Source organism: Lathyrus oleraceus, chromosome 7 (genome assembly GCF_024323335.1).
Source record: "Lathyrus oleraceus cultivar Zhongwan6 chromosome 7, CAAS_Psat_ZW6_1.0, whole genome shotgun sequence".
NCBI lineage: Eukaryota > Viridiplantae > Streptophyta > Magnoliopsida > Fabales > Fabaceae > Lathyrus > Lathyrus oleraceus.
In genome coordinates, this window is record NC_066585.1 from 226,436,448 (window position 1) to 226,459,874 (window position 23,427).

Sequence of the window (23,427 nt, forward strand, 5' to 3'; positions counted from 1 at the left end):
CACCTTTGCATGTCAGATATTTCCGGAGATGCATTTTTAGAATAAGTTGATAAAACACTCAGCTGCATGATCATAGACCCATACTTGTTTTCCACTTCAAACCTTTTCCAAAAATCCTTCCATTCTCAATCCATATTTTCACTCCAAATTCAGGAAAAGATGATTTATTTTAAGCCTTATTGCTCACATTAAGCTTGTTTTTAGTCTGAAAAATGTGTGTTTAATTCAGAGATGTATCTCTGGATTCTTTATGAACTCTTCCAGAGATGCATCTTTATAGGGTGTCTACTTTTATTTTTCCAGCTTAGTTTACAGTATTAGCAGTTTTTGAGTTCTTTTATTGTAATTGTTTTCATTAGATATGGTGCACCCCGATGTTTTCCCCAAATATATTGTGTCTCTGGATGCCAAAGGTGTTATTGTGAAGGAGGTAGATGTTGTCAACCAATTTAAAAATGAGCAAGAGTTTGAATTTTGTGATCACATGCTTCAATGGATTCGTACAGAGGCCTCCAAACTGGGATTTGTTGTGGTAATCGGAAGTTCCGATAATGGTTCGGATATAAGATATACATTTCTGATAATAACATGCAAAAGAGGTGGGAAATATAGACCTCATCTCCAGAATTTTAAACAAGATGGCACTGGTTCAAGAAAATGTGAATGTCCCTTTAAGTTGTGTGGTTATATGTTGGCAAATAAGAGATGGAGATTTAAGTTCATATGTGGTTTACATAACCATGACTTGTGTGAAAAGTTAGTTGGTCATCTGATTGTGTTTCGCCTCATTCTGGAAGAGAAGGGATGCGTTTCAGACATGACATTGAATTTGGTTCAACCAAAAAACATACTTACAACTTTGAAACGTAAAAAACCCGAAAATATCCCAAATATCAAGCAAGTGTACAATATAAGTTACCAAAACAACAAGGCACCAAAGGAGGATAGAAGTGAAATGCAACAACTATTGAAACTTTTTTATGATAACAGTCATGTTTCCAGGTACCGAACGTGTGAGGATGGAGTAACGGTTAGAGATATATTTTGGACTCATCCTAATTCCATCAAGTTGTTCAACATGTTTCCTATTGTGCTCATCATTGATTCAACATATAAGACCAACAAGTACAGACTTCCACTATTGGAGATGGTTGGCGTTACCTCTACTGAGAAGACTTATTATGTCGGGTTTGCATTTCTAGAGAGAGAGAAAGAGGAGAATGTAACTTGGGCTTTAGAGGTGTGTCGGGAAATGTTGAAGGACCAAGAAGAGATGCTGAAAGTAATTGTTACCGACCGTTATACCTCTTTGATGAATTCAGTTGCAAAGGTATTTCCTACTTCCTATGCACTACTTTGTAGCTGTCACACAACAAAGAATGTGAGAAGTCGGGTTAAAGTCGCGGTAGGGACGAAACAGATAAAGGTCGAAGATGGTAAAATGGTGAAGGCGGGTTTGATAGTGGAAAAAATAATGGATTCATGAAATGTTAAAGTAAATTCTTCTACTAAAGAGTTATATGTTGATTTCGTTATATATCTCAGGAAAGTGTGCGAGAAATATCCAGATTTCTTGAAATATGTTGAAAGCACAATTATGGACCAGGTGAAGGAGAAAATTGGTTGTGCATGAACCAATCAGGTTAGACACCTTAGGAATACAACAACAAACTGATTTGAGTCTATCCATGCTACATTGAATAATTGGTTGAGAAATAGTAAGGGTGGATTATATAGAAATTGGGACTCTATGAATCAAATGATCCAGAACCAGCATAATGAGATACAAACATCATTTGATTGGAGCATTACAGTTTTGAATCACATATTTAAAGACAACAATCTTTATTCTCAGTTGGTTGACAATATATCTCAAGCAGGTTTGAATTATATTTTTCACGAAGCTATACGAGTTGATGATGTAGGCTCCGATAGCGCAAAGTGTTGTTGCACAATTGTGAAAGTCTATGGTCTCCCATGTGCTTGAATTATTGCTAAGAAGGTGAAATTTGGTAGCCCATTAAGAATGGATGAAGTTTGTAGTCATTGGAAAAGGTTTAGGTTTGGTGATGAATGTGTCATGAAAGACAGTAAATCGAATATCTCTATCTTGATCGGATGGGAAGTGATACGAGAAAGATTTTTGAAAGTCGATGACAATATGAAACTCCAAATCAAAGAATAATTGAGGAAGATTGTTTATCCAGAAACCATTGATTTGAAACCACCCTCTAAATCGGTAAAAACAAAAGGTGCTCCGAAGAAGGTCAAGCCTACATCGAGTGGCAATTCAACGGTGCGGTCTCCTTCGTATTTTGAACATGTTGACAAAGTTTTTATGAACTCATCATATCCAAAATCTCAAAAAATGTTTTTAAAGGAGCTTGCATTAGCAAACCACCTCCTTCACCGTCTCCACCAAAAATTATATTCATTGACGAGATGTCGGTTTTTATGCACAAATACATCGAACGGATCGTCAATGTTAAGGGTGACGGTAATTACAGTGTTTGAGATGTTTCGGCTTTACTCGGTAAAGGAGAAGATAATCGCAAACTTGTCCACCATCAACTTATCCATAAGACGATGACCTATAAAGAATCATACACGTGGCTTTACGGAAAGAAAGAAAACTTTGATGTAATTTATGAGTCTCTTGTTCCTTGCATTAGGAGACTAGCATCGGAGGAAAAATGTATGTGATTTCCTGAAATTGGTCATCTCATAGCAAATGTGTATGATAGAGTGTGTATTGATCTTACAAGATATAGTTTTTCAGAAACTTTTCCCACTACACATTGTCCCATCTCAAAATCCAAATGATTGTATTATGTGTATTGGATGACTTTCAAAATCATGACATTTTGTTCAAGTTTATTTGAAACCGGAATGCCCTGTACCACTTACATCAGTGGAGTGAACGGTTCATTCAACAACAAAAGTTGAAACTTTGTCGGACCAATTTGTGGAAAAGATGCAAGAGTTCACCGTATTTAGCAACATTAAAAGAGAATCAAATGCAAAAAAATCAAAGGGGGTACCATCCATACTTATAAATTTAACTAGCGACAAATGTTTCTATTCGTTTTAGTTTTTTGTCATTAATTAATTGTATGTAATTGTTTATTAATATTAATGAAGTGTAATATATACAATTTCAAATATTTTAATACATTTTGACATTTGCCAAAAAAAGTTGTTCATTTGTCAAACAAAACACACAAGTTATATTTTCTATCTGGTTCATGAGAGGTTCCGGAGATACATCTCTGGAATAAGATAATAGGGTGGTATTGGAAATTTATATCTGAAACCACCACTGATACGAGATAGAATTTTTAAGGTCCATATTTTTCTGCAATTTCTATAAATTTAGGCTTTTGTTTTTTATTTCATGCAAACAGAAAATGTCGCAAATGTCACAAATAAACATCATCTGTTATGTCACAAATGTACCATTTTCCAACGTGACACTCAGGCAAGAGCTTAAGATTAATGAGTACACCTCTTTTGCAGATCTGCATACGAAGTCCAGAATCTCCTATCTTATGGAGATAATCAAAAAATTATGAAGCTCAAGTACGGTTAACCGTCAATTAACAACAAATGTAAGATTGAGTTCAACAACTATGAGCCCAAGACGGATGTTGATGTAAGGGCTATGTGAAATATATTTTTTCGTTTCGAAATAAAAGTTATGATTGAGGTGGAAGCGACGATTTCAAGATTGATCGAATATATTGTGAAGATGTTGAAGCATCCACCTGAATATTAAAATGTAATGTTTGATTTTATGTTAACTTCACCTATATAATGTTGATTTTATGTTATGAATGATAATTTTATTTTTTCAAAATACAACTTTCTGATTTTGTACTTCTGTTTCTGATTCAGTATACTACGGAGATGCATCTACAGATAGATTTTAGAGATGTATCTACGGAATCAAAAAAAGTCATACTCCTAGAACGTGAATTAGAATTGACTTGGATATGTGTGTTTGAGATGCATCCGGAGATACATCTTCAAAATTTATAGGCATTTTAGTATTTCTAGATGTTGCTCTAATAATATAGTGTTAAGAAATGCCCGTAAATTTGGTGCAAAATTTTCCACTTTGACTATTTTCAGATACAAAATATGATGATGATTCATGTAATTAGAACATTAGTACTAGTATACACTCTTTTTATTTTATTATATAATTTCTTATTTTGTTATGATAATTTAAAATATTAAATATGCACCAAAGCCTATATCTAAACATCAAAGTATCAAAGCATTGGTCATATGTTTAATAGGTTGGAACAATCATTACCTTTCAACTAGGTTTTATAGACTTGAATTAAATCCAACTCAAATTTTAAGAATATAGCAGTAGTATACTCTTGAAAGTCATTAAAGATTATTTGAATTTAAGTTCCATTGGCCAATCACTTCCTACTTCGTTTATTAATCAAGGACAGGAGAGAAAGAGACGTGTTAACTCCCACAGCCTACAAAAGACAACACGCCAAAGCGTTTGAAAAGATTTTCCATAAAGCACTTTTTGACAAAGCTTAATCTTAATTTGATAGTAGTTGGGGGAGGGATTTGCTACTTGTGAGATTTGGTACCTTGGTACCTTTCTCTCAATCACTCTGCCAGACATTACAGTAATTAGACACTGATTCAATGAAGATAAAAGTCTGCGTAGGAGAGCCTTCAAAAAGTAATCTTGTTGAAAGTGTACCTACTCATAGAATAAAATGAAAGTAGAGAAACTAGATTAATATCATTCAAGACTTACAAGTCATCCATCTGACCAAATTAAATTTTAGAGAAATCCAATGCATGATCTTCACAAAGCAAAATTATAAAGTTGCTTAGGTTTCTATCTTCTATAGAACAAAACTTTCATCTGTAAAATGAATTGATAAATTGGAAGAAAAAAAGCCTTAACACTATTCAACTCCCTATGTAACTTTGAACTTCCTAATTGTTTGGTATTGCTTCTTGATACATGGGTTTCATCATAGCCAAGAGTAAGAAACATCAACCCTGACTTTCCCATTCATAAGGGCGGTCTTGGTGCTGGCTGAGTACTAATCAACCCAAGGGACATTCACAAGACCAACTATATTTACAAAACTGTAATTGTTTTCTCTATTTTAGGGAGTTATACCGGGGACATGAGGTACAAGTGGCTTGGGTTTCTTTATTTTATCAACCAATATAGCTTGAGTAGTTAGAACCACGCCAGCAATGGAGACTGCACTTTGAAGAGCACACCTTGCAACACGACTTGGATCTGTTACTCCAGCATTCAAAAGATCTTCATATGTGTCAGTCATGGCATTATATCCGATTCTCCAGTCAAACATTCTAGTCTTCTCGACAACAACGTCTCCATCAACTCCAGCATTATCTGCAATTGATTTAGCAGGTTCGACAAGTGCCTGCAATGATCCATGCATAACTGCTTACAAGTATGCAAAAGTGTTTGAGAAAAGTTCATAAGAATCACCTACCTACTAGTCTCAATCATACAAAGGAGGAAAAATAGTAGAGAATTTTCAAAATATTTTTACCAGAAACTAAAAATATAAAAATAAATAATCTAACTGATATCTCAGCTGAACAAACTTTGTTCATTTTTTCTCCTAGAAGACAGGGTAATGCTACATGGTAACTCAAGCCAACAAGAAAAATCGACACCTGAAGTTGCCAGAGGGGAGCTGTAATATAAGTTAAATCCTATATCATTGTTTCATGCAGAAGCGGAAATTAAAACCCGAGTACTAACAAGGAGGTAGGAAGAATGATTGGATATAAAACTCTTAATTCAAACTTAACATGACGGTAGATAGTTTAGTGGTTTTTACATCGACAAAGTGTACTGTTACCGTCCAAGACATGAATCAAATAATTACTAGATGTTTTTGGTATTGATGTCGTTCAACTTGAGATTATAGAGTATTTGGATTTGCTTGAAACTTGAAACAATTCTTCTAAGCCTCAATGAATTTATAGTACAGGGTTTGAATCAGTTAAATTTCAGATCAAATATTCAAATGTCATTTGATGATATACAAGGAAACTGAACAATATCAAGAAACCTAAAGAAAGAACAAGTGACAATTAACAAGAATAAGGCTTATTCCTAAAGTAACACAGGGAGAATATTGTTAAAAGAAAGGGGGGGAAATCCAGAAAGGACTAAAAAGTTGCAGATATGTCAAGGGATGACCCATATTCCTCTACTCAGGCATTGCTAATACCATTTTGGATTATCTTTGCAAATGAATATTCTTCATAAAATCCAAGGATATGTTTCAAAGAAGTAGCAAGTAAAACCAGTTCAAGGAAGTGTAGTCAAAATGTTAGAAACCCCGTTTAAAATCTTAATACACACACCGTATAGCTCAAACATATGTTTTTAGAAAAGAGAATGTCCCACCACAAATAAATAAGGTATATTATGCAAAGTAAATGTTTTCCTTCAATTAGAATCAAACAGTAATTCAAAAGAGAAAACTCACTAACCAGCCAATAGATGCAAATCTCACAATTCAAAACTCTACCAATTTTTTCATGGAAAGAAATGGAAATAATTGTAGAACATTCACAACAAACTAAAATTCATAAAAAATATTCAGACTCGATGAAACAGAGCTAGAAGACTCAAGATTGTATTCATACCATCGCCACAATATCAGCACCAATTTGCTCATCTAGATCTTCCATAGAGTTCTTTATGGAAGGTATCAGGTCTAAAAGGTGGACATATGTGGCACCCCCTCCAGGAACAATTCCCTCATTTATGGCAGCAAAAGTAGCATTCTTAGCATCCTCAATCCTCAGTTTTCTATCCTCAAGTTCTATCTCAGTGTGTGCGCCTACCTACACAATTGGTATATGCATTAAGTAATAAACAATGCAAAGCAAAAGATAATCTGAATGTAACATATTCTGAGCAAAATTTAAGATGGCAGCTCTTTGTTACCGTACAACAAATTGCAACCAAGTCATCTGGATAAACAACTCTCAATTAAGCGCTTATTAATTATGTGAGAAGTTGCGACACAAGTGCTTAAATTTAGTAATCTATTTGCTTTTGGATATGCAAGTTGAAATACTATATGTATTCTAAGCATTTGTTTTCACTATAAAAAACAGAATTGCAGTGTGGATGGGAAACAAAAAGGAAACAGTTTGTGTAGTTTTGATAAGCCACCTTGGGGAGTTTTTTTTTTTGTTTTGAGGAAATCTTTAGGGGTTATTAAAAGTATTGGAAAATAGCTTATTGATACGCCATAAGTTATATTTACAAGCTCTTCCAAACACTTATGCAAGTGCTTACATCAAAATAAGCTCTAGATAAACCCTTCCCAATGCCACTAATATGAATACAAAAATAAATAAAATTCAGAAAGACCCTTGCATTTAACACAATGACCTACTTTTTGTTACACAAGTAAACACAGTGACCTACTTAGTTTCATGCATAGTCTGTACAAGAATCAAGGATAATGGTGAACAAAGGCCAGTAGTTACATAAGAAATAAATAAATGCAATTTCTATTTTTACCACAACAGAAGCAACAAGAAAAGTTCTTTTGCACTAGATGGCGTCGCCAACATAAATCAAACAATACTATGATATCGTATCATAAACTGTCCCCAATGATAAACTACTTAAATCTCAATATTTCTATATGAATTGGTCTATGCCTTATAGTTGAGTTCTAGATTATATCTAATATTTTAAACTTTTCCAAGACCGTCACGCAAAAATGTTGAGTATTATGCCAAAAAAACAAATGTTTTGCATGTGGTGCAAGATCTAGATTCATATTGTATTTATTCTTTCACAAGACCCAATGTCATAGAATTCAAAACGCTAAGACAATTGATATAATAGAGAAAGTAGAATTAGTGGAATTCTAATTTGAGTCATTTGACTAGCAATGGGACATATTTCTTTGGTCCTTGGTGGAATAAATAATATAAATACTATAGTAATATTTATTTGACTAAAAAATTATAAAGTAGAAGAAACTTTTTTACAGAGAAGATCAACATCGCTCTTATGATACTATCTTCAAACAACTTTAAACCTGAGCTATGATTCTTGAATAGTGTAAGAAATACTAAAGAGGCGGCTGTTGCTAATAAGTAAAGGGCCAACATGATCAGAATACCAACAGCATTACATGTCTGTTGAATTAGGTACCTTTATGACAGCTATACCACCAGAGAGTTTTGCAATTCTCTCTGAGAGCTTCCTCGAATGGTTTGGATTGTCTGTTTCAGTAAGAGCCTTTTTAATCTGTAAAATTCTAGCCTGAACTTCAGCCTTAGTGTGTGGATCAGCAAATATAGTTGTCGTATTACTGGTTATTGTCACTTTCTGCGCATTACCAAGCTGGTCAGATGTTGTACCTTCAAGTGTGAGACCCAAATCTCCAGAAAGAAAATCAGCACCTGTGATATTAAATTATTAATGCCAACGGAGGTCAAGTAAGCAGAGGCAGAAATGGTGTGCTTATACTTGATCGAAAATTATGCTAGGCATAAAAACCGTTGCAAGAGATGGGAACAAAGACATTTGAGACAAAAAACAAATCATAATTTCAAACTACCCTCGTACAGTTACACCCATATAAAACAACTCCACGATTTATTGGCACCCATGTTCACAGTCAACTGAGGTACTGAAACAATCCACTAGGTCAGTCTTGGCAACTAGAAATAGTCGGAAAATGAGATAATAGAAATTGCATTAGTACCCAAGACAGTAATAAAATTGATAAATGAAAACGAAAAAGAATGACATGGAAAAGCTTCTTGTCACTGTACTGTTCAGTTTATATGGAAAAAGAAGCAACTGTTTGAAGCATGGGCTTTATTAAGATAATCCTAAAATAGAAAAATATAAGCCTGGTATAAAGGAAGTTGCCAGAGATATCAACCAAGTTTATGAAATGCAGTAACAACTCACCCGTCATGAGCGCAATATCTTGTAACAAGGCTTTCTTTCCATCTCCAAACCCTGGACATTTTACAGCTGCAACTTGTAATAATCCTTTCATTTTGTTCACTGTTAACGTTTCCAACACTTGTGGTTTGACTTCCTCCGCAATAATCAAGAGCGGGGCACTCAACTGCATAGCCTTTTCAAGCAAAGGAACTATTTCTTTGACACTTGAAATCTTTTGATCGGTTACCAAAACTTTAGCATTGTCAAACTCCACAATGGATTTCTCCTGGTTGGTAATGAAGTGAGGAGACATGTAACCCCTATCAATCTGTACAGAAAGAACAGACAATAACTAATACAGGTAAACACAGAAAAACTTGATCATTCAGATCTAGGAAATAAAAGAGGATTGCCATTGAGTACTACTATTATTGTTATCATAATCATCAATACCTTCATCCCTTCTTCAATTACCACTGAGGTTTCAGATGATGAGGATGACTCAATGGTGACTACCCCATCAAATCCAATCTTCTCTATAGCTTCAGCAATCAAATTACCAACATGCTCATCATTTCCAGCAGAAATTGAGGCTACAGCTGCAGAAGAAACATCTTCAACACATTTTGCAAAGAAACATGTACATATACAAACTCAAACAAGCATTGGTACATAGTGAAGACCTTTGATATGATCCCTTCCTTCAACGGGAATACTTCTCTTCTTCAAGAACTTCACCAAATCTTTTACAGTCTTTTCCATCCCCTTCTTCAAAGAAATAGGATTAGCTCCAAATGCAACTGCTGATAGTCCAGATTTAATCATGGCACGAGCCAAAATTATAGCAGTGCTAGTGCCATCACCAGCCAAATCATTCATTTTACTTGCAACCTACAAGCAGGAAATATAAAAACATTAACACATCTATAATAATTTTTTGTCTCGAAATTTTCATCCATTTAATTTAAGGTAGAACCTAATAACCATGATCGACCTCTTGAATTAGCATGGCACCTGCATTCTCAACTACATCAGAAAGCTCTATCGATTGAGCAATTGTAACACCGTCATTAACTACTTTAAGCTTTCCAGATTCAGAAAGAATAACATTTCTCCCTGTGTGGTGATAAATAAAATAAATCAGCACAAATAGTCTACAAATGTTGAACTGAATTGGTCAAAGAGCCATACACTATAGGTGTTCAATTGCAGCCAATTTACCACTCAAATAAATACTTAAAAAGCAATTGCGAGTATTAGGCCTAATTTAGATAAAGTTAAGCACTTATATCATAGCCTATATAAGTGATATAACCGCTTATCATATACCTCCCCAAGGGTCTGTTCAGATAAATAGCTTATTTGTAGCTTATAGCACAAGTGCTTATCAAAAAAAGTGCTTATCAAAAAAAGTGCTTATGAATAAGCTTAAATAAGCTATTTTTATAACTAAAGATAAAATAAACTTAAATTGTTTTTTAAATGCTATAAGTTGGAGAATTCATTAAAATAAGTTGATGAAAAATGTCATAAGTTATTTTTATAAGTTTTTTTAAACAGGATCACAAAACTTATGTCGGTATATAAATTCAAATAAGTCAATTCAAACAATGCCCTAATTATTTGCGTGTTTGTTTGGATTAGCTTATTTCGTACACAAAAACAGCTTAAACTAAAATTCAAAACATCACTTGGACTAAAACCTAATCAAAACCAAACATGCACTAAACATAAGAAACTGCAAACTCAGAAATTTGGTTATGGCCATTAATACAATGAATAAATAACATAATAGTTATAAATCAAAATGCAAAAATTGAATACAAGAACTAGGAGGCGTTAACCTTTAGGTCCAACGGTGAGAGAGACGGCATCAGCGAGTTTATCAATTCCAGCTTGTAAATTCTCTCTGCACTCTTTGCCGAACGATATCCTCTTAGGGCTTGCTCGCACAACGAACCGTGGGTTTGTCCGAACCATTTGATTCCGACGAAATAACTGAAACTGCGAAAAGTTAGAAGATGGATGGAACGAAGTGAGAGTGGAGTATTGTGGAGAAGAAAGACTTACTGAAAATGGAGAAATGGAAGAGAAGAATGGTGATGAGAGAGAGGTGTGAGCTTGAATTTGCGTATTCATCTCAATCCTTTCCCGCAAAAAAAAAATCTACTATGTCAGAGTGGAAGATATGTGCAATCCTATGTCCTTAGAGGAGAAGAGATTAGTTTAAACTTGACTTCTTTGATTCCTGGTTTACTTGAGAGAGACGGGGAGTGAATTAGAATCCACGGAAGTAACACAATCCTTGTATTTTTTAAGGGATGCAGTTTTCTCAAAGTCTTCACAAGTTATTGACGTTAGTTTTTGAGTTGTACTAATTTTTTAAGGGATTAATTTTAGTTATAATTTTTGATAAATTATTGATGGGTAGTTTTTCAATTGTAATTAAGGATCAAATATAGTCATAATCTTTGAGAAATTATTGACGAATGGTCTTTGAGTTCTAATTCTTTAAGAGATTAAGTGTAATCAGAATCTTTGAGAAGTGTAGAATTTGAGTTTGTAATGAGTTTGATTATTGGATTAAGTCTGATTGAGAAGGAAAACTTACTCTGACAAATGGACTGGACTAACCTAGTCAATGGTGAACCTGCATTAAAATACCTTATCTTTTTTATCATTGTTGTTATTATCTTCGAATTGTGAAAAATTATCATATTTGAAATCCAATTAAATCTCTCATTTCTTGGGTTTTTTGTACATTTAAATGACATCAGAGCTTCGGTTCTGGTATTAACTCTTTGTTTCAAACACTTAATTGTGTTAGATAAATATCTATTTTTTAGAAACATTGAATGACACTTGCAAACAATGATAAAGATCATTATTCTGCCAAACCTCCAATTTTTTATTGAGATAAATTTGATTACTGAAAGACATAATCGAAAGTTTCTTTCTTGACCATGATGTAGATCTATGGGATATGGTAATAGATTGTTACACACCTCTTGCATATGTAAATGGTGTAAGGCTTGAAAGAAACCAAATGGATGAAAAGCAAAAAAAGGATCACAAGAATCATCATATATCCAGAACTATTTTGTTGTATGTTGTTTCCTATTCATAGTATGATAAGATTACAAATAGAGACTTTGCTAGGTCTATATTTGATTATTTAAGAATGACTCATGAAGGAAATGAGCAAGTAAAGGAAATTAAGACTCTGGCCTTAATCCAGAAGTATGAAGCTTTAAAGATGGAAGATGATGAAATGATTGAGAAATGCTTTCAAGATTTCAAACTCTTGTTACTAGTTTGAAAGTTTTAAACAAGGGTTGCACTATTGCAGGTCACATAAAGAAAATCATCAGAAGCCTGCCAAAGAAATGGAGGTCAATGGTGATAACATTTAAGGTGTCAAAGGATCTGAACAACGCGACTCTGGAAGACTTTATAAGTTCTCTAAGGAGTCACGAGACTGAGCTTGAAGAGGATGAGCCCCCCAAAAAAGTAAAATATATGGCTCTTAAGTCCAAAGGCATCCTGGGAAGGCTAAAGCTCTTTAAGCTGAAGAAGAAAAGTCTAAATAAAGCTTTGAAGAAGATGATGAGTTGTCTCTACTCTCTAAAAAGGTCAACCAACTCTGAAAGCAAAGACAAAAGAAAATTTTGAAGGCAACATTGGACTCTGAGTCCTCTGAAGAAGAACAAGTTAGTATGGCACTAAAGGCTAGCACCTCGGAATCAGAATCAAATTTAGACTCTGACGAGGTATTCTCTCACTTAACTCGTTATGAATTAGAAATATCTCTTGTTGAGATTCTTGAAAAGAGTCAAAAGCTTTAACAAAGGAACAGTAATTTGACAAAGACTCGTGTAGTCAATTCTGAAGTCCATAGTGAATTTCTAAAAGAAAGTACTACTTTAAAAGAAAAAATTAGTAGTTTAGAAAAAGAAAATTCTGCTATAAAAAGAAAGAGTGAAAAACTTGTAAAAAAAATTCTTTCAGAGGCTTATATGGACTTTGAATATGCTTCTAAAAGATATGAAGTTTATTTTCAAAAATATATAGCTAAGAACATAGATATAAGCAAAATGGCTTCAATAATCTATGAAATTATTGGTTATGGAAAAATAGGCTTTGGTTATGTTAAACCAACGAACTCCATGTTTGAGCCTAAACCCAAATAGATTGTGAAAAAGCAAAAGACTTGGCATTCACATTCCACTTATGGTCACACACTTAATATATATTCTACATATAAACTTTGGGTTGGTAAAATCTTCGAGAGAATTAACCAAAAAGGATCCAAAAAGATATAGATATCAAAAGATAAAATGATTTATGTAGCAGATGTCTTGAGCAGCAGAGTTGAGACATCAATCCTGGTACTTAGACTGTGGGTGCTCTCCACATATTAAGGGAAGAAGGCATATGTTCCAAGATCTTGAACTTAAGCCTCGTGGCTCTGTAGGTTATGGAAGAAATCATAAGGATAAGATCATTGGTACAGGAACTATTGGTAATGATTATCTTCCCTTTACTTCTGATGTATTTGTTTTATGATTAACACTAATAATTTTGATTCTAAATCTAAAAAATGTATCATGTTAGGATGCTTTGAACGCTCAAAAGGCTACAAAGTATACAATATTGAAACTAACATTATTGAGGAATCAATTCATGTTAAGTTTGATGATAAGTTTGACTCTAAAAAGTCAAAGCTAGTTAAATTTTTTACAGATATGGAGATTAGTTATTCTGACTCTAAGGATATAGCTTCTGGAAGTTCTCAACAAGAAAGCAAATAGTCAGAACAAGAAGTTGTTGACACACCAGTACCTCTGAAGAAGTTCAAACAAAGAACCTTTCTATCTGAAGATGTGATTTTGGGTGAAAAGACATAACTAATACAAACCAGATCATTATTCAAACAGAATCAAGACACGTTGTCATACCCTGATTTTGGTCCTGAATTTTTTCCATTTTTTCATTTTTATTTGGCACTTGGCCTAAAGTTCATTTGCATACATTCATGACCAAAAGCAACCATCCATTCCCAAATCCATATTTTTTTTATAAACATTGGTTATTATCTAAGCTTTTGATCATGGTGCTTTTTGATTACAAAATGGATTTTAGTTATTTGACTTTTTTAATTTTCAATTTGATTTTAATTTCAAAGTAAATCTAATTCCAAATTTTAAGTTAATCTTAATTGTTTTTTTACTAATGATTCAAACTCTAATTGATTTTAATTTTCAAATAAATGTTAGAATCGATATTAAAGTAATTTTAACAAATTATAGATTAATTTGATTTCATTTGGTTTTATTGTTTTTTTATTTTAAATTGACATTTAGATGAGTCTTGGATTATTTCTAAAATCCATATCCATTTTTTATAACCAAATATCCATTTCCAATACCAATATACAACCACTCAATTCCAAAGTTACAAACAATTTCACCCATATTTCATAAACCATTCAAATTTTCATTCACTTTCAATTACATATTATCTAACCAAATTACAATAGTCACTACCCAACCATTTCAATACATTCGATATATCCCAATCCATTACATATGATTTTTCTAACAGTAGCGAATCAACATCATCAAGGCCATAGCACTCCATAAGAATTCCAAAACAGCCCCGCCATCCAATGCGCTTCGTAGCCGCATCCAAGCCGAAATTCCCAAGCTAACTAATAACCTTCAGACTTTCTATTCATTCCTGAAGCAAATATGTCCAAAAATTCTGCAGTAATTAACCAATTATGCATCACACCTGCAAGTGCAAACCAAAGGATCCTGCACAAACATCAACGGTCAATAACCTGTATCAGTCCCAGGCATATTCACATTAATCCAAGCTGCAGCAGCCAACAAATAACAAGACATCAAGTAATCTCATCCTAAACTTATAACAACTCCAAAACAGTTCTCCAATAAGCTATAACGGCGACGCTTTTCGTTCCATAACAGGAATTGGTAAGAAATACAATGTTCGTTTCAATTCTGATTTTTCACTTCACATTAGCTAATATAACATATTTCCATCAGTTTTGATTAAAAGCATTATAATCAATTGAACTAATAACATTTAACATCTAACAGAATTAACAATATTCATAACAACATTTTTACTAACTGCACAAAAGAATAATTCACTATCTAACAGCATTTTCTAAATCACTTCACTAATAGAACTTTAGTAAAAAACCAACATCTAACCGAATTTCCAAATTTCAACTGAATTCAGAATAGAATCATAACAAATTCCAATCGAACTTCCAACTGTCCAACGAATTTCAACCCAAATGATATCCACCTAACCTCCAACAGCATGATTCAAAGCCACAACCTGAATCCGCCCTTACTAATTGGTTGGTTAACCTCCATACAAAACCGAAAACTCCATAGCAGCCTCTAACATAACTTCCAAGGCAAATGGTTAACCTGCACGGTATGAACAAAATCAATTGAAATCAAGAAAACCAATCGCACCCAAAAAGAACTTCTTCTCAAACCTGAGTTTGATCACAGAAAAACAGTTTCACATCCTCAACCGAACCAGAAGCGGATCTAAGAACTTCATCCACACTAGAACTCCACCCTAGGATTTCCATAACAAAAACACCTACATAAGAAAACGCAAAACAGAAGAACTCAACTTCAATCCATTTTTATTAGAGAAGTTTATCCATTTTAGTGACAGTATATACCTTTTTTCAAAGTAGAAGAAGAAATCTGTAAACCACTCATGAAGGTTCTAGTTTTCACTGCAGTAAAAAATACATCAACTCGGTAAGACGGTAAAAGTTAACAAACAGCCCAAAACGGAATTGAGACAGAAGTCAAAGAAGAAAGTGTAGCTCTGTGTTACCTCTTCCGAATTTAACAATCAAATAGGGCGACCAAAATCTGACTACCCTAAAGAGATTTCACAGAAACCCCTTCTGGATCTCCATAAGCCAACCTAAAACCCTAAGTTGTTGATATAAAAGGGGGAATCGACCACAGATGAAAGAACCGAATTTTTGGAGGCGACCACCACAAAACCCTAAATTCAAAAACGGCGAAAAAACCCAGATTGAAACGGCGAAGGAGAAGAACTTCAAAGAGAAAGCTTTGAGGTAAAGGAGGCAAATCCAAGCCTCACCGTCACTACCGAACCACCACCGAAGGTAAGCTTTATTGTTTGAATTTCTTTAAAGCCATGGATTTGTGCATTTGGGGTAAGGGTAGGGTATCGTGAGAGATGACGGTTGAGAGATGATGAGAGATTGAGAGAAGGGAAGCGGTCTTCGTGAGGAAGACGAATGGTATTTTGGGAATCTGTTTCACGACTCCTCCGTTTCTCTTTTCTTTTTTATTCATTTTAAAGGCATTTAAAACCTGTTTATAATTTAATACCGTTTGAATTTTTCTTGCAATTTGTTATTAATTTTTGCCTGCTGTTATTAATGATGAGTAATTTTGTGTTGTGATATTTATCATGATCCATGCTAATATGTTATGGATGTATAATGGATATTGTGTTTTGTCTTTCTTCTGGAAATGAATAGTACACGAGATAATTATTATTTTGGTTTTGTGCACTGCCACGTGTCGAAAGGAGAGTGAATAGTTTTGAAATTTGAAAATTCATTTTTCTCTTTCTTTACCGATTGAGCGCCGGTTTCCATTCTTCTTTCCAAGATTTTATCTTTTCTTTATTTAATATTGATATTATAATTAGATTTTAGTTGATTAGATAATTGGACCTTAGGCTCAACCTTTTTTCTATACTCCTAATTTATATGTGTACCCTATTTATTTCTTTTTATTATTTATTTTTTTCTTTTCTTTTTATTTTATTGCTTATCTATTTGATAAATTTTAATTATTAATTAATCAATTATACTTCTATTCAATTTTTATTTTATTATTTATAATAATCTTAGTTAATTAATCGCCTTTATTTTATAAATAGATTGCATGTGTATATTATCTCACACATGTAAATAATCATATTCAATTCACTAAACTTTCGATTTTAAATTTCACTAACTTTCTATAGTTTCGACATTTAATTCCATTTCCTCCCATTAGAATCTAGCATTCTGGTGAGAACTCGGTTATGTATAGAAAATTAATTCGATATACATATAAAATCATACAATAAATTTTACCCCTATAATGTATTTTTATTTTTAAACTATCTTTACAACCCGATTAATTTCCTTTTAAAAAACACGAGAGAAGAGGACCATTCGAATCTTGCATTCCGGTGGGAACCCTCGAATAATCAGTCCTGAGCCTTGCATTTTCGATTAACCGTTTATTTTATTTTCTTTGTTTCTTAAAACATTTAATTCAACTTATTCTTTTGTTATTTTTTAAAAATAATAATAAATAGATAAATACATATAAGTCATATTAATAAAAATTACAAAAAGAGTTTTCTATTTATTATTTTGTATTTTAGATTATGTTATAAAATATTTAAAAAATTAACTTAGTTATTTTTATTATTATTATTAGATTATGTCATAAATTTCAAAAAAAATTAAGTTCAATATTTATTTTATTTTTATTTTATATTATGTCATAAAAATCAAAAATTAAGTTTACCATTTATTTCTAGATCATGTCATAAAAATTCATAAAAAATAAGTTTAGCATTTATTTTCTTTAAATTTCAGATCATGTCATGAAATATTCAAAAAATCAAGTTTGCCATTTATTTACTTTTAATTTTAAATCATGCCATAAAATATTCCAAAAAAAGAGCTTACTATTTATTTTCTTTTAATTATAGATCCTGTCATGAAAATATTCCAAGAAAAAGAGTTCATTGTTTATTTAACTTAATTCTACATCATGTTATAAAAATTCAAAAAAATAATTTTACCTTTTATTTTATTTTAATTTAGATTATGTTATAAAAATTATAAAAAAAAATTAATTTAGTTATTTTCATCATTAGTTTTAGATCATGTTATAAAAAATATTTAAAAAATTAATTTAGTCGTTTTCATCATTATTTTTAGATTGTTATAATAAATATTAAATAAGGATTAATTTAGTTAGTTTGATTATTATTTTTAGATTCTGTTATAAGATTTTTTTTTTAAAATATTTAATTTAGTTATTTTCATCATTATTTTAAATTATGTTATAAAAATATAAAAAAGGTTAATTTAAATATATTTATTATTATCATTAGATTATGTTATAAAAAATAAAAAGGTTATGTTTAATTTATTTTTTGTTGTTGTTATAAAATAGTATTTAATTGTTTTATTTTCAGATTTTTTTATAAATAATATGCATATGTCTAATATTAAATTGGTCTTATTCTCTCACTTTATTTTACTAGACATAAAAGAATATAATTGTATTTTTCTCCAACTTTATTTCTTGCTATTTTCTCTAAATGTTTGAATATATATAGAATTATTATTTTTGCAAATAATATCATTTTCTTTGTAGTTTTATTTATTATTGTTAGAATGTTATGAATAAATAACTAAATAAATATCTAGTAATGATGTTGACTAATTAATAGAATAAAATACTTATGACTACTTTCTTAAACTTTGATCCTACCCCAAGTTATATATTTTAATCTGATTAATTTGTTTCTTATCCCAATTAAAACGTTTTACTATTTAAGTTAAAATATTAAAACATTTTTTTGAATAAATCAAAAGAAGTGGACTATTGGAATCTAGCATTCTGGTAAGAACCCTTGAATGATCGGTCTTGAACCACGCGTTTTGGAGTAGTTGTTCATTTTTTCTAAAAACACATTAATTAACTTGGACAAGGAGAAGGACCGTTGGGATCAAGCATTCTGGCGTAACCCTTTGAATAGTTGATTCTCATCAAGTGTTCGTTGTCCAAATATTTTTCTTAAATAATTCGAATAAAAAAGGGCCATTGGAATCTAGCATTCCAGTGGAACCCCAAGTGATTGATCTCAAGGCTCATGTCTCGTCCTCATCAAATATCCGTCTTTCCAAACCCAAAAAATATATACTTAATCCTTATTCAACACCTTTTCAATAAAATGGAAATGGAACATGGTGTATACCGTGCACTCTTGAGATTAAGATTCGAGGCGGATGCCTCGCCAATCTTAACTCTCGCCATCATCTAAAATTGTCAATGTGGTTTCTTCAAACCCTTTCTCAATCAAACCTTAAAATACTTAATCTCTATTAAATACTTTTGCCAATGAAGATGGAAATGGAACATGGTGTATACCGTGCACTCCTGAGGCTAGGATTCGAGATGTATATCTCGCTCATTCAAGTTCTCGCCATCACTCAAAATAAATCCAACCAATCAAACTCTTTTTCGCCGCCGTGCGACTAATAAAAAAACCTTTTCATAAACGAAAGGTATCTTGTCTTAAGTGATACAAAACAATGTTTCGGCCACAATTGTTGAGTCGAGATAAGTGACGCTTTTCTGAATGTAGATCTATAAATCTGTTCGATGTGTGGTATGCGTCCACTCCTCATCTGTTTTAGGTAAAACGATGTTTTTGTCGATTAATACAATATAGCTTTCGCTAAAATCGACCAACAAACAAACATTTTTCTACCCAGAACTACGTAAGCCTTGATTTCTCTTTTGAGATACGTAGGAGCAGGATTTATAAATCTTGTCAGGCCCACTAATAAAAAACTTAGGTTTAGTCCTTCGTCAAAAAATCAAAAAAACATTTTTTCTCTCTTCTATTTATTCTCTCCCTCATTATAACTTAAGAAGACTAACATAAGTTAACATTCAAAACGAAACTAACTAAACGGTTCCCGTTGAGTACAACGGACATGAGGGGTGTTAATACCTTCCCCTTGCGTAACCGACTCCCGAACCCTGATATTGGTTGCGATGACCATATCTTATCCTTTCTTTTATGGGTTTTATCGATATTTCCCTCTTCCTTTTTAGGAATAAATAAAGTTCGGTGGCGACTCTGTTCAGTCCATCATTGCGAGCTTGCGATTGCGCTTCGCTTCAAAGTCGTATCCCCATTTTTCGAGGTGCGACAGATGGCGACTCTGCTGGGGAAACGAACATCCCTAAGTGAGTCAACCCTAGCTTAGTTAGGTTTTTGTATGTGTGTTAGCTTTGTTTGTTTATTTTTCTTCCGTTGTTATATGCTTTCTTTATCTCTGTTTTATCGCATTTTTATATATGATTATATATATCTATGTATGGGTGTTGGGATTTTGATATCATGAATAAAGCTCTACACCCGAGCTTTGGAAAAAGAAGAGAGAACACATAAGTTAGAATTGGAAGTTGTGTAATGTTAGTCCCCAATGGCCACTCCTTGCGTGTCTAGCATGAAGACTCCCCTAGAGTAGACCTGTTTGTAGATATCGTTATAAGACAGCTAGCCTGTTGCATGACGTTTATTCATGAAGGGTCCATGACTCTAGGAGCCCCTCTTAGAACCAGTTACTGCTTTGGTGGTTGCATAATGTCGGACTCCAAGGGCCTCTCGTTGTTCCACCCAACATGAAACCCCTCTCAGAAGAGACCTTTTCGTCACTCTTGTCATAAAGCGGCTAGCCTGTTGCATGATGTTGATACGATTATGGTCCATGACTCTGGGAACCTTATCAAAAACATAGAAGCTATCCTGTGAGTGGGTTTATGGGTAACTAACTTAGAACTATCTATTAAGAAGCCTACCAAATAGGATGTGTTGAGTTACCTTATCCCAAAACCAAATACCATGCATTCATGATCATTTGCATGACATCATGACACTCATACAAAATTTTGCTTTCAGGGAATCTTTGAACACGCAGTTGCTAAGCACAAAAAGTTTTGTAATGGGTTCAGAAAGAAGGAAAGCATTACCATTCAAAGCCAAAATGCCAGATACTGCCAACGTATCAAGACTTCTGAATGAACTTCCCGCCTGCTTCAGGGTTACTTTGCAAGGAAAGTTTGGCCACATTTTGGATCTTCTCTCAGCGGATGTTCAAACACCAGCCGTCACCGTTTTAGCTCAGTTCTATGATCCTCTGCTTCGAAGTTTCTTATTCCAAGACTTTCAGTTGACTCCAACCTTGGAGGAATTCGACCGGCTATTGGGATTTTCTATGAAAGGAAGGACACCGTATAATAGGATTGGTCAGGTACCTGAGGTAGAGATGTTAGCTCTTGCACTCCATATCCCCATATCTGATGCGTTGGCTAATTGGAAGAAAAAGGAGAATCTCTTTGGTTTTTGGAGGGCTTACCTAGAAGAAGAAGCAGAAAGGTTGTTTGAGATACATCATTGGGATGCATTAGCAAATATGCTAGCTCTTCTCATATATGGGCTTGTATTGTTCCCAACCCATGAAGGTTTTATAGATTCGGCTGCCATAAGTATCTTTTGGGCCGTTTGGAAGGATAAACAAAGTTTGGTTCGTCCACTACTAGCTGACACTTTCCATACTTTGCATACTCGACATCAAAGGAAGAATGGAATGCTGATATGTTGCCTTCCATTGCTCTATAATTGGCTTATCTCATATGTGTTTAAGCCTGATGCTCACATCAGTGAGATGTCCAGTGGGGAGTGGGTAAGAACTCTGGTGTCTTTGTCTAGTAAGGATATCATTTGGTACCGACACAAGTTGAATGTTGAAGAAATCATTATCAGTTGTGGTAGTTTCCCAAATGTACCACTAATAGGATCTAAAGGTTGCATCAGCTACAACCCCATGTTAGCTTTGCGACAGTTTGGATACCCTATGCGTGGGAAGCCCGATGATAAAGAGTTAGAAGAGATGGTTTTGAATGATATGGGAACCAATGATCCTTTTCTCCTCCGTAAGATCATTCGATCCTGGGAAAAGGTGCATACCAAAGGAACAGAATTAGTAAAGAAGAATGATGCAGCAAGGGTTCCTTATCAGCAATGGCTCTCGGAGAGGATCAAAGTTGTGAAGCTCCCTTTTTCTATGGATATTCCTCTAAGGTCTACTTCACCAGAACCAGTCCCTGTTTCTCTTGAAGAGGTTGAAGAACTTCGAGCCATGGTAGCTAAACTTGGAAAGGAGAAAGATGATCTGCAATCTGAACTCTACAAAGAAACTGGGAAAAATATGATTCTCAAAAGGAAGAGTAACCAAAGAAAGGAACTTTTGGAGGAGAGTCGTAAGAAGAACAAAATTGAGCAAGATCTCAAGGAAAGAGTCTTGGAGTGCCTAGATCAAGCTGATAGTGGATTAGGTTCACTCCGTGATGAGTTAGCTAAGGCCAAAAGAGATGGACAAGAGTGGAAGCGTTGGTGGGACCTAGCCACTAAGCAAAAGAAGGAGGTAGGAGAGGAGCTTGAAGCCCAAATACAAGAACTGAAGGAGCAACTTCAAAGTTCTGAAGCTGAAGTGGTACGTGAAAGACGTCTTAAGGAACAAGTCCAAAGAACCTCTCAAATATGTCCTAAAGCCTGGGAGGAGAAGTGTGATGAGGTGAATACTAACAAGGAGCTAGCTAGTTATTGGAAGGAATAATATGAGTCTCTGAAGAGCCAAAGCATGGATTGGCTAAATCATAGGAAGCATTTGAATGAGATATTGGATGAGTATGAATGCACCATCAACCTTCTACAGCCAAGTCTTGATGCATACCGTACGAAGTTGGCTAACCTCATAGAGTTTTGTAATGTTGTGGCCATAGACTTACCATGGAAATTAGAAAATGCTCTGGAGGACATGGATGAAAATAACACTCATCCTTCGGCTCGTGACCTCATAGTGGGATTGGTGTCTATCACAGAACCAACATTCTCTCATGAAGTGATAACACCGAAACACATTGTATATTTGGCTCGATTTGCACATGTTTTATTGTCATTTTGTTTTCATTTCTAATATTATACTGGTATTTTGTCGAGATTTCAGGTACTTAACCATGTGAGAGCCGTACGCGAAGAAATGAGGAAAATTGGATGAATAACAGAGAAAATTGTGTATTTTCACTCACGGCGTCGAGCATGGAATTCGCCATGGAGGTAGCCATGATGTGGCTGACGTGTCCCATGACCCAACGGTCACAGAGATCAAGTCTTCGTGTTTTGTGAAGATGGTCTTCGTCACAGGAGGTATGGCGGTCGTCATCCCTATAAAAGTGAAACGGTCAAACCACTTGAAGCATTCCTCCCCATTATCTCATTTTTTCTCTCACGTGAATTCATCAGCTTTGACTTGGTTTCCAAGGCTTTGTAGCACTATAAATAGTTGTTGGAACTCACTTTTAAGATCACTCAAGTACAACTTAAGTCATATATTTATATTTTTGAGAGCTTTAATTATTCACGTCGGAGGATTATTGCATTGTGGTTGTTATTGAGTTTGGAGCATTTTATTTTGGAGCACTTTTATTTTAATCTTGCCAACATTACTTTCCCGTTCAATTTTTCCTTCAATTTATTCTTGTACCAGATTCAAGACTCCGTTT

General features: G+C 33.8%; 3 protein-coding genes and 1 long non-coding RNA gene across 6 annotated transcripts; 2 read left to right on the plus strand and 2 right to left on the minus strand.

The window, feature by feature from the left end:
* The first annotated feature begins 361 nt into the window (after positions 1–361).
* Positions 362–1,486, plus strand: LOC127103067 (protein FAR1-RELATED SEQUENCE 6-like). Its single transcript, XM_051040360.1, has one exon. The coding sequence runs from the start codon at positions 362–364 to the stop codon at positions 1,484–1,486; it is 1,125 nt and encodes a 374-aa protein (XP_050896317.1).
* A 3,258-nt stretch (positions 1,487–4,744) lies between these two features.
* On the minus strand, positions 4,745–11,298 carry LOC127100359 (chaperonin 60 subunit alpha 2, chloroplastic). 2 transcript variants are annotated; one of them, XM_051037497.1, is made up of 9 exons: positions 11,033–11,298; positions 10,807–10,966; positions 9,957–10,078; positions 9,646–9,853; positions 9,416–9,561; positions 8,984–9,290; positions 8,216–8,466; positions 6,682–6,882; positions 4,745–5,438 (listed from the first exon to the last, which is right to left on the minus strand). In XM_051037497.1, the coding sequence occupies exons 1-9, from the start codon at positions 11,099–11,101 to the stop codon at positions 5,151–5,153; spliced, it is 1,752 nt and encodes a 583-aa protein (XP_050893454.1). In that variant the 5' UTR covers positions 11,102–11,298; the 3' UTR covers positions 4,745–5,150. The 2 variants fall into 2 exon arrangements, with proteins under 2 accessions (XP_050893454.1, XP_050893455.1); XM_051037498.1 differs by having other exon boundaries at positions 10,807–10,960; positions 11,033–11,297.
* Positions 11,299–14,416: 3,118 nt separating this feature from the next.
* On the minus strand, positions 14,417–16,435 carry LOC127100360 (uncharacterized). 2 transcript variants are annotated; one of them, XR_007794407.1, is made up of 5 exons: positions 15,854–16,435; positions 15,693–15,749; positions 15,498–15,607; positions 15,304–15,426; positions 14,417–14,778 (listed from the first exon to the last, which is right to left on the minus strand). It is a non-coding gene; the product is annotated as an uncharacterized LOC127100360 (long non-coding RNA). The 2 variants fall into 2 exon arrangements; XR_007794406.1 differs by having other exon boundaries at positions 15,202–15,426.
* Positions 16,436–20,807: 4,372 nt separating this feature from the next.
* LOC127103068 (uncharacterized) lies at positions 20,808–22,481 on the plus strand. The gene has a single exon (XM_051040361.1). The coding sequence runs from the start codon at positions 20,808–20,810 to the stop codon at positions 22,479–22,481; it is 1,674 nt and encodes a 557-aa protein (XP_050896318.1).
* The last annotated feature ends 946 nt before the right edge of the window (positions 22,482–23,427 follow it).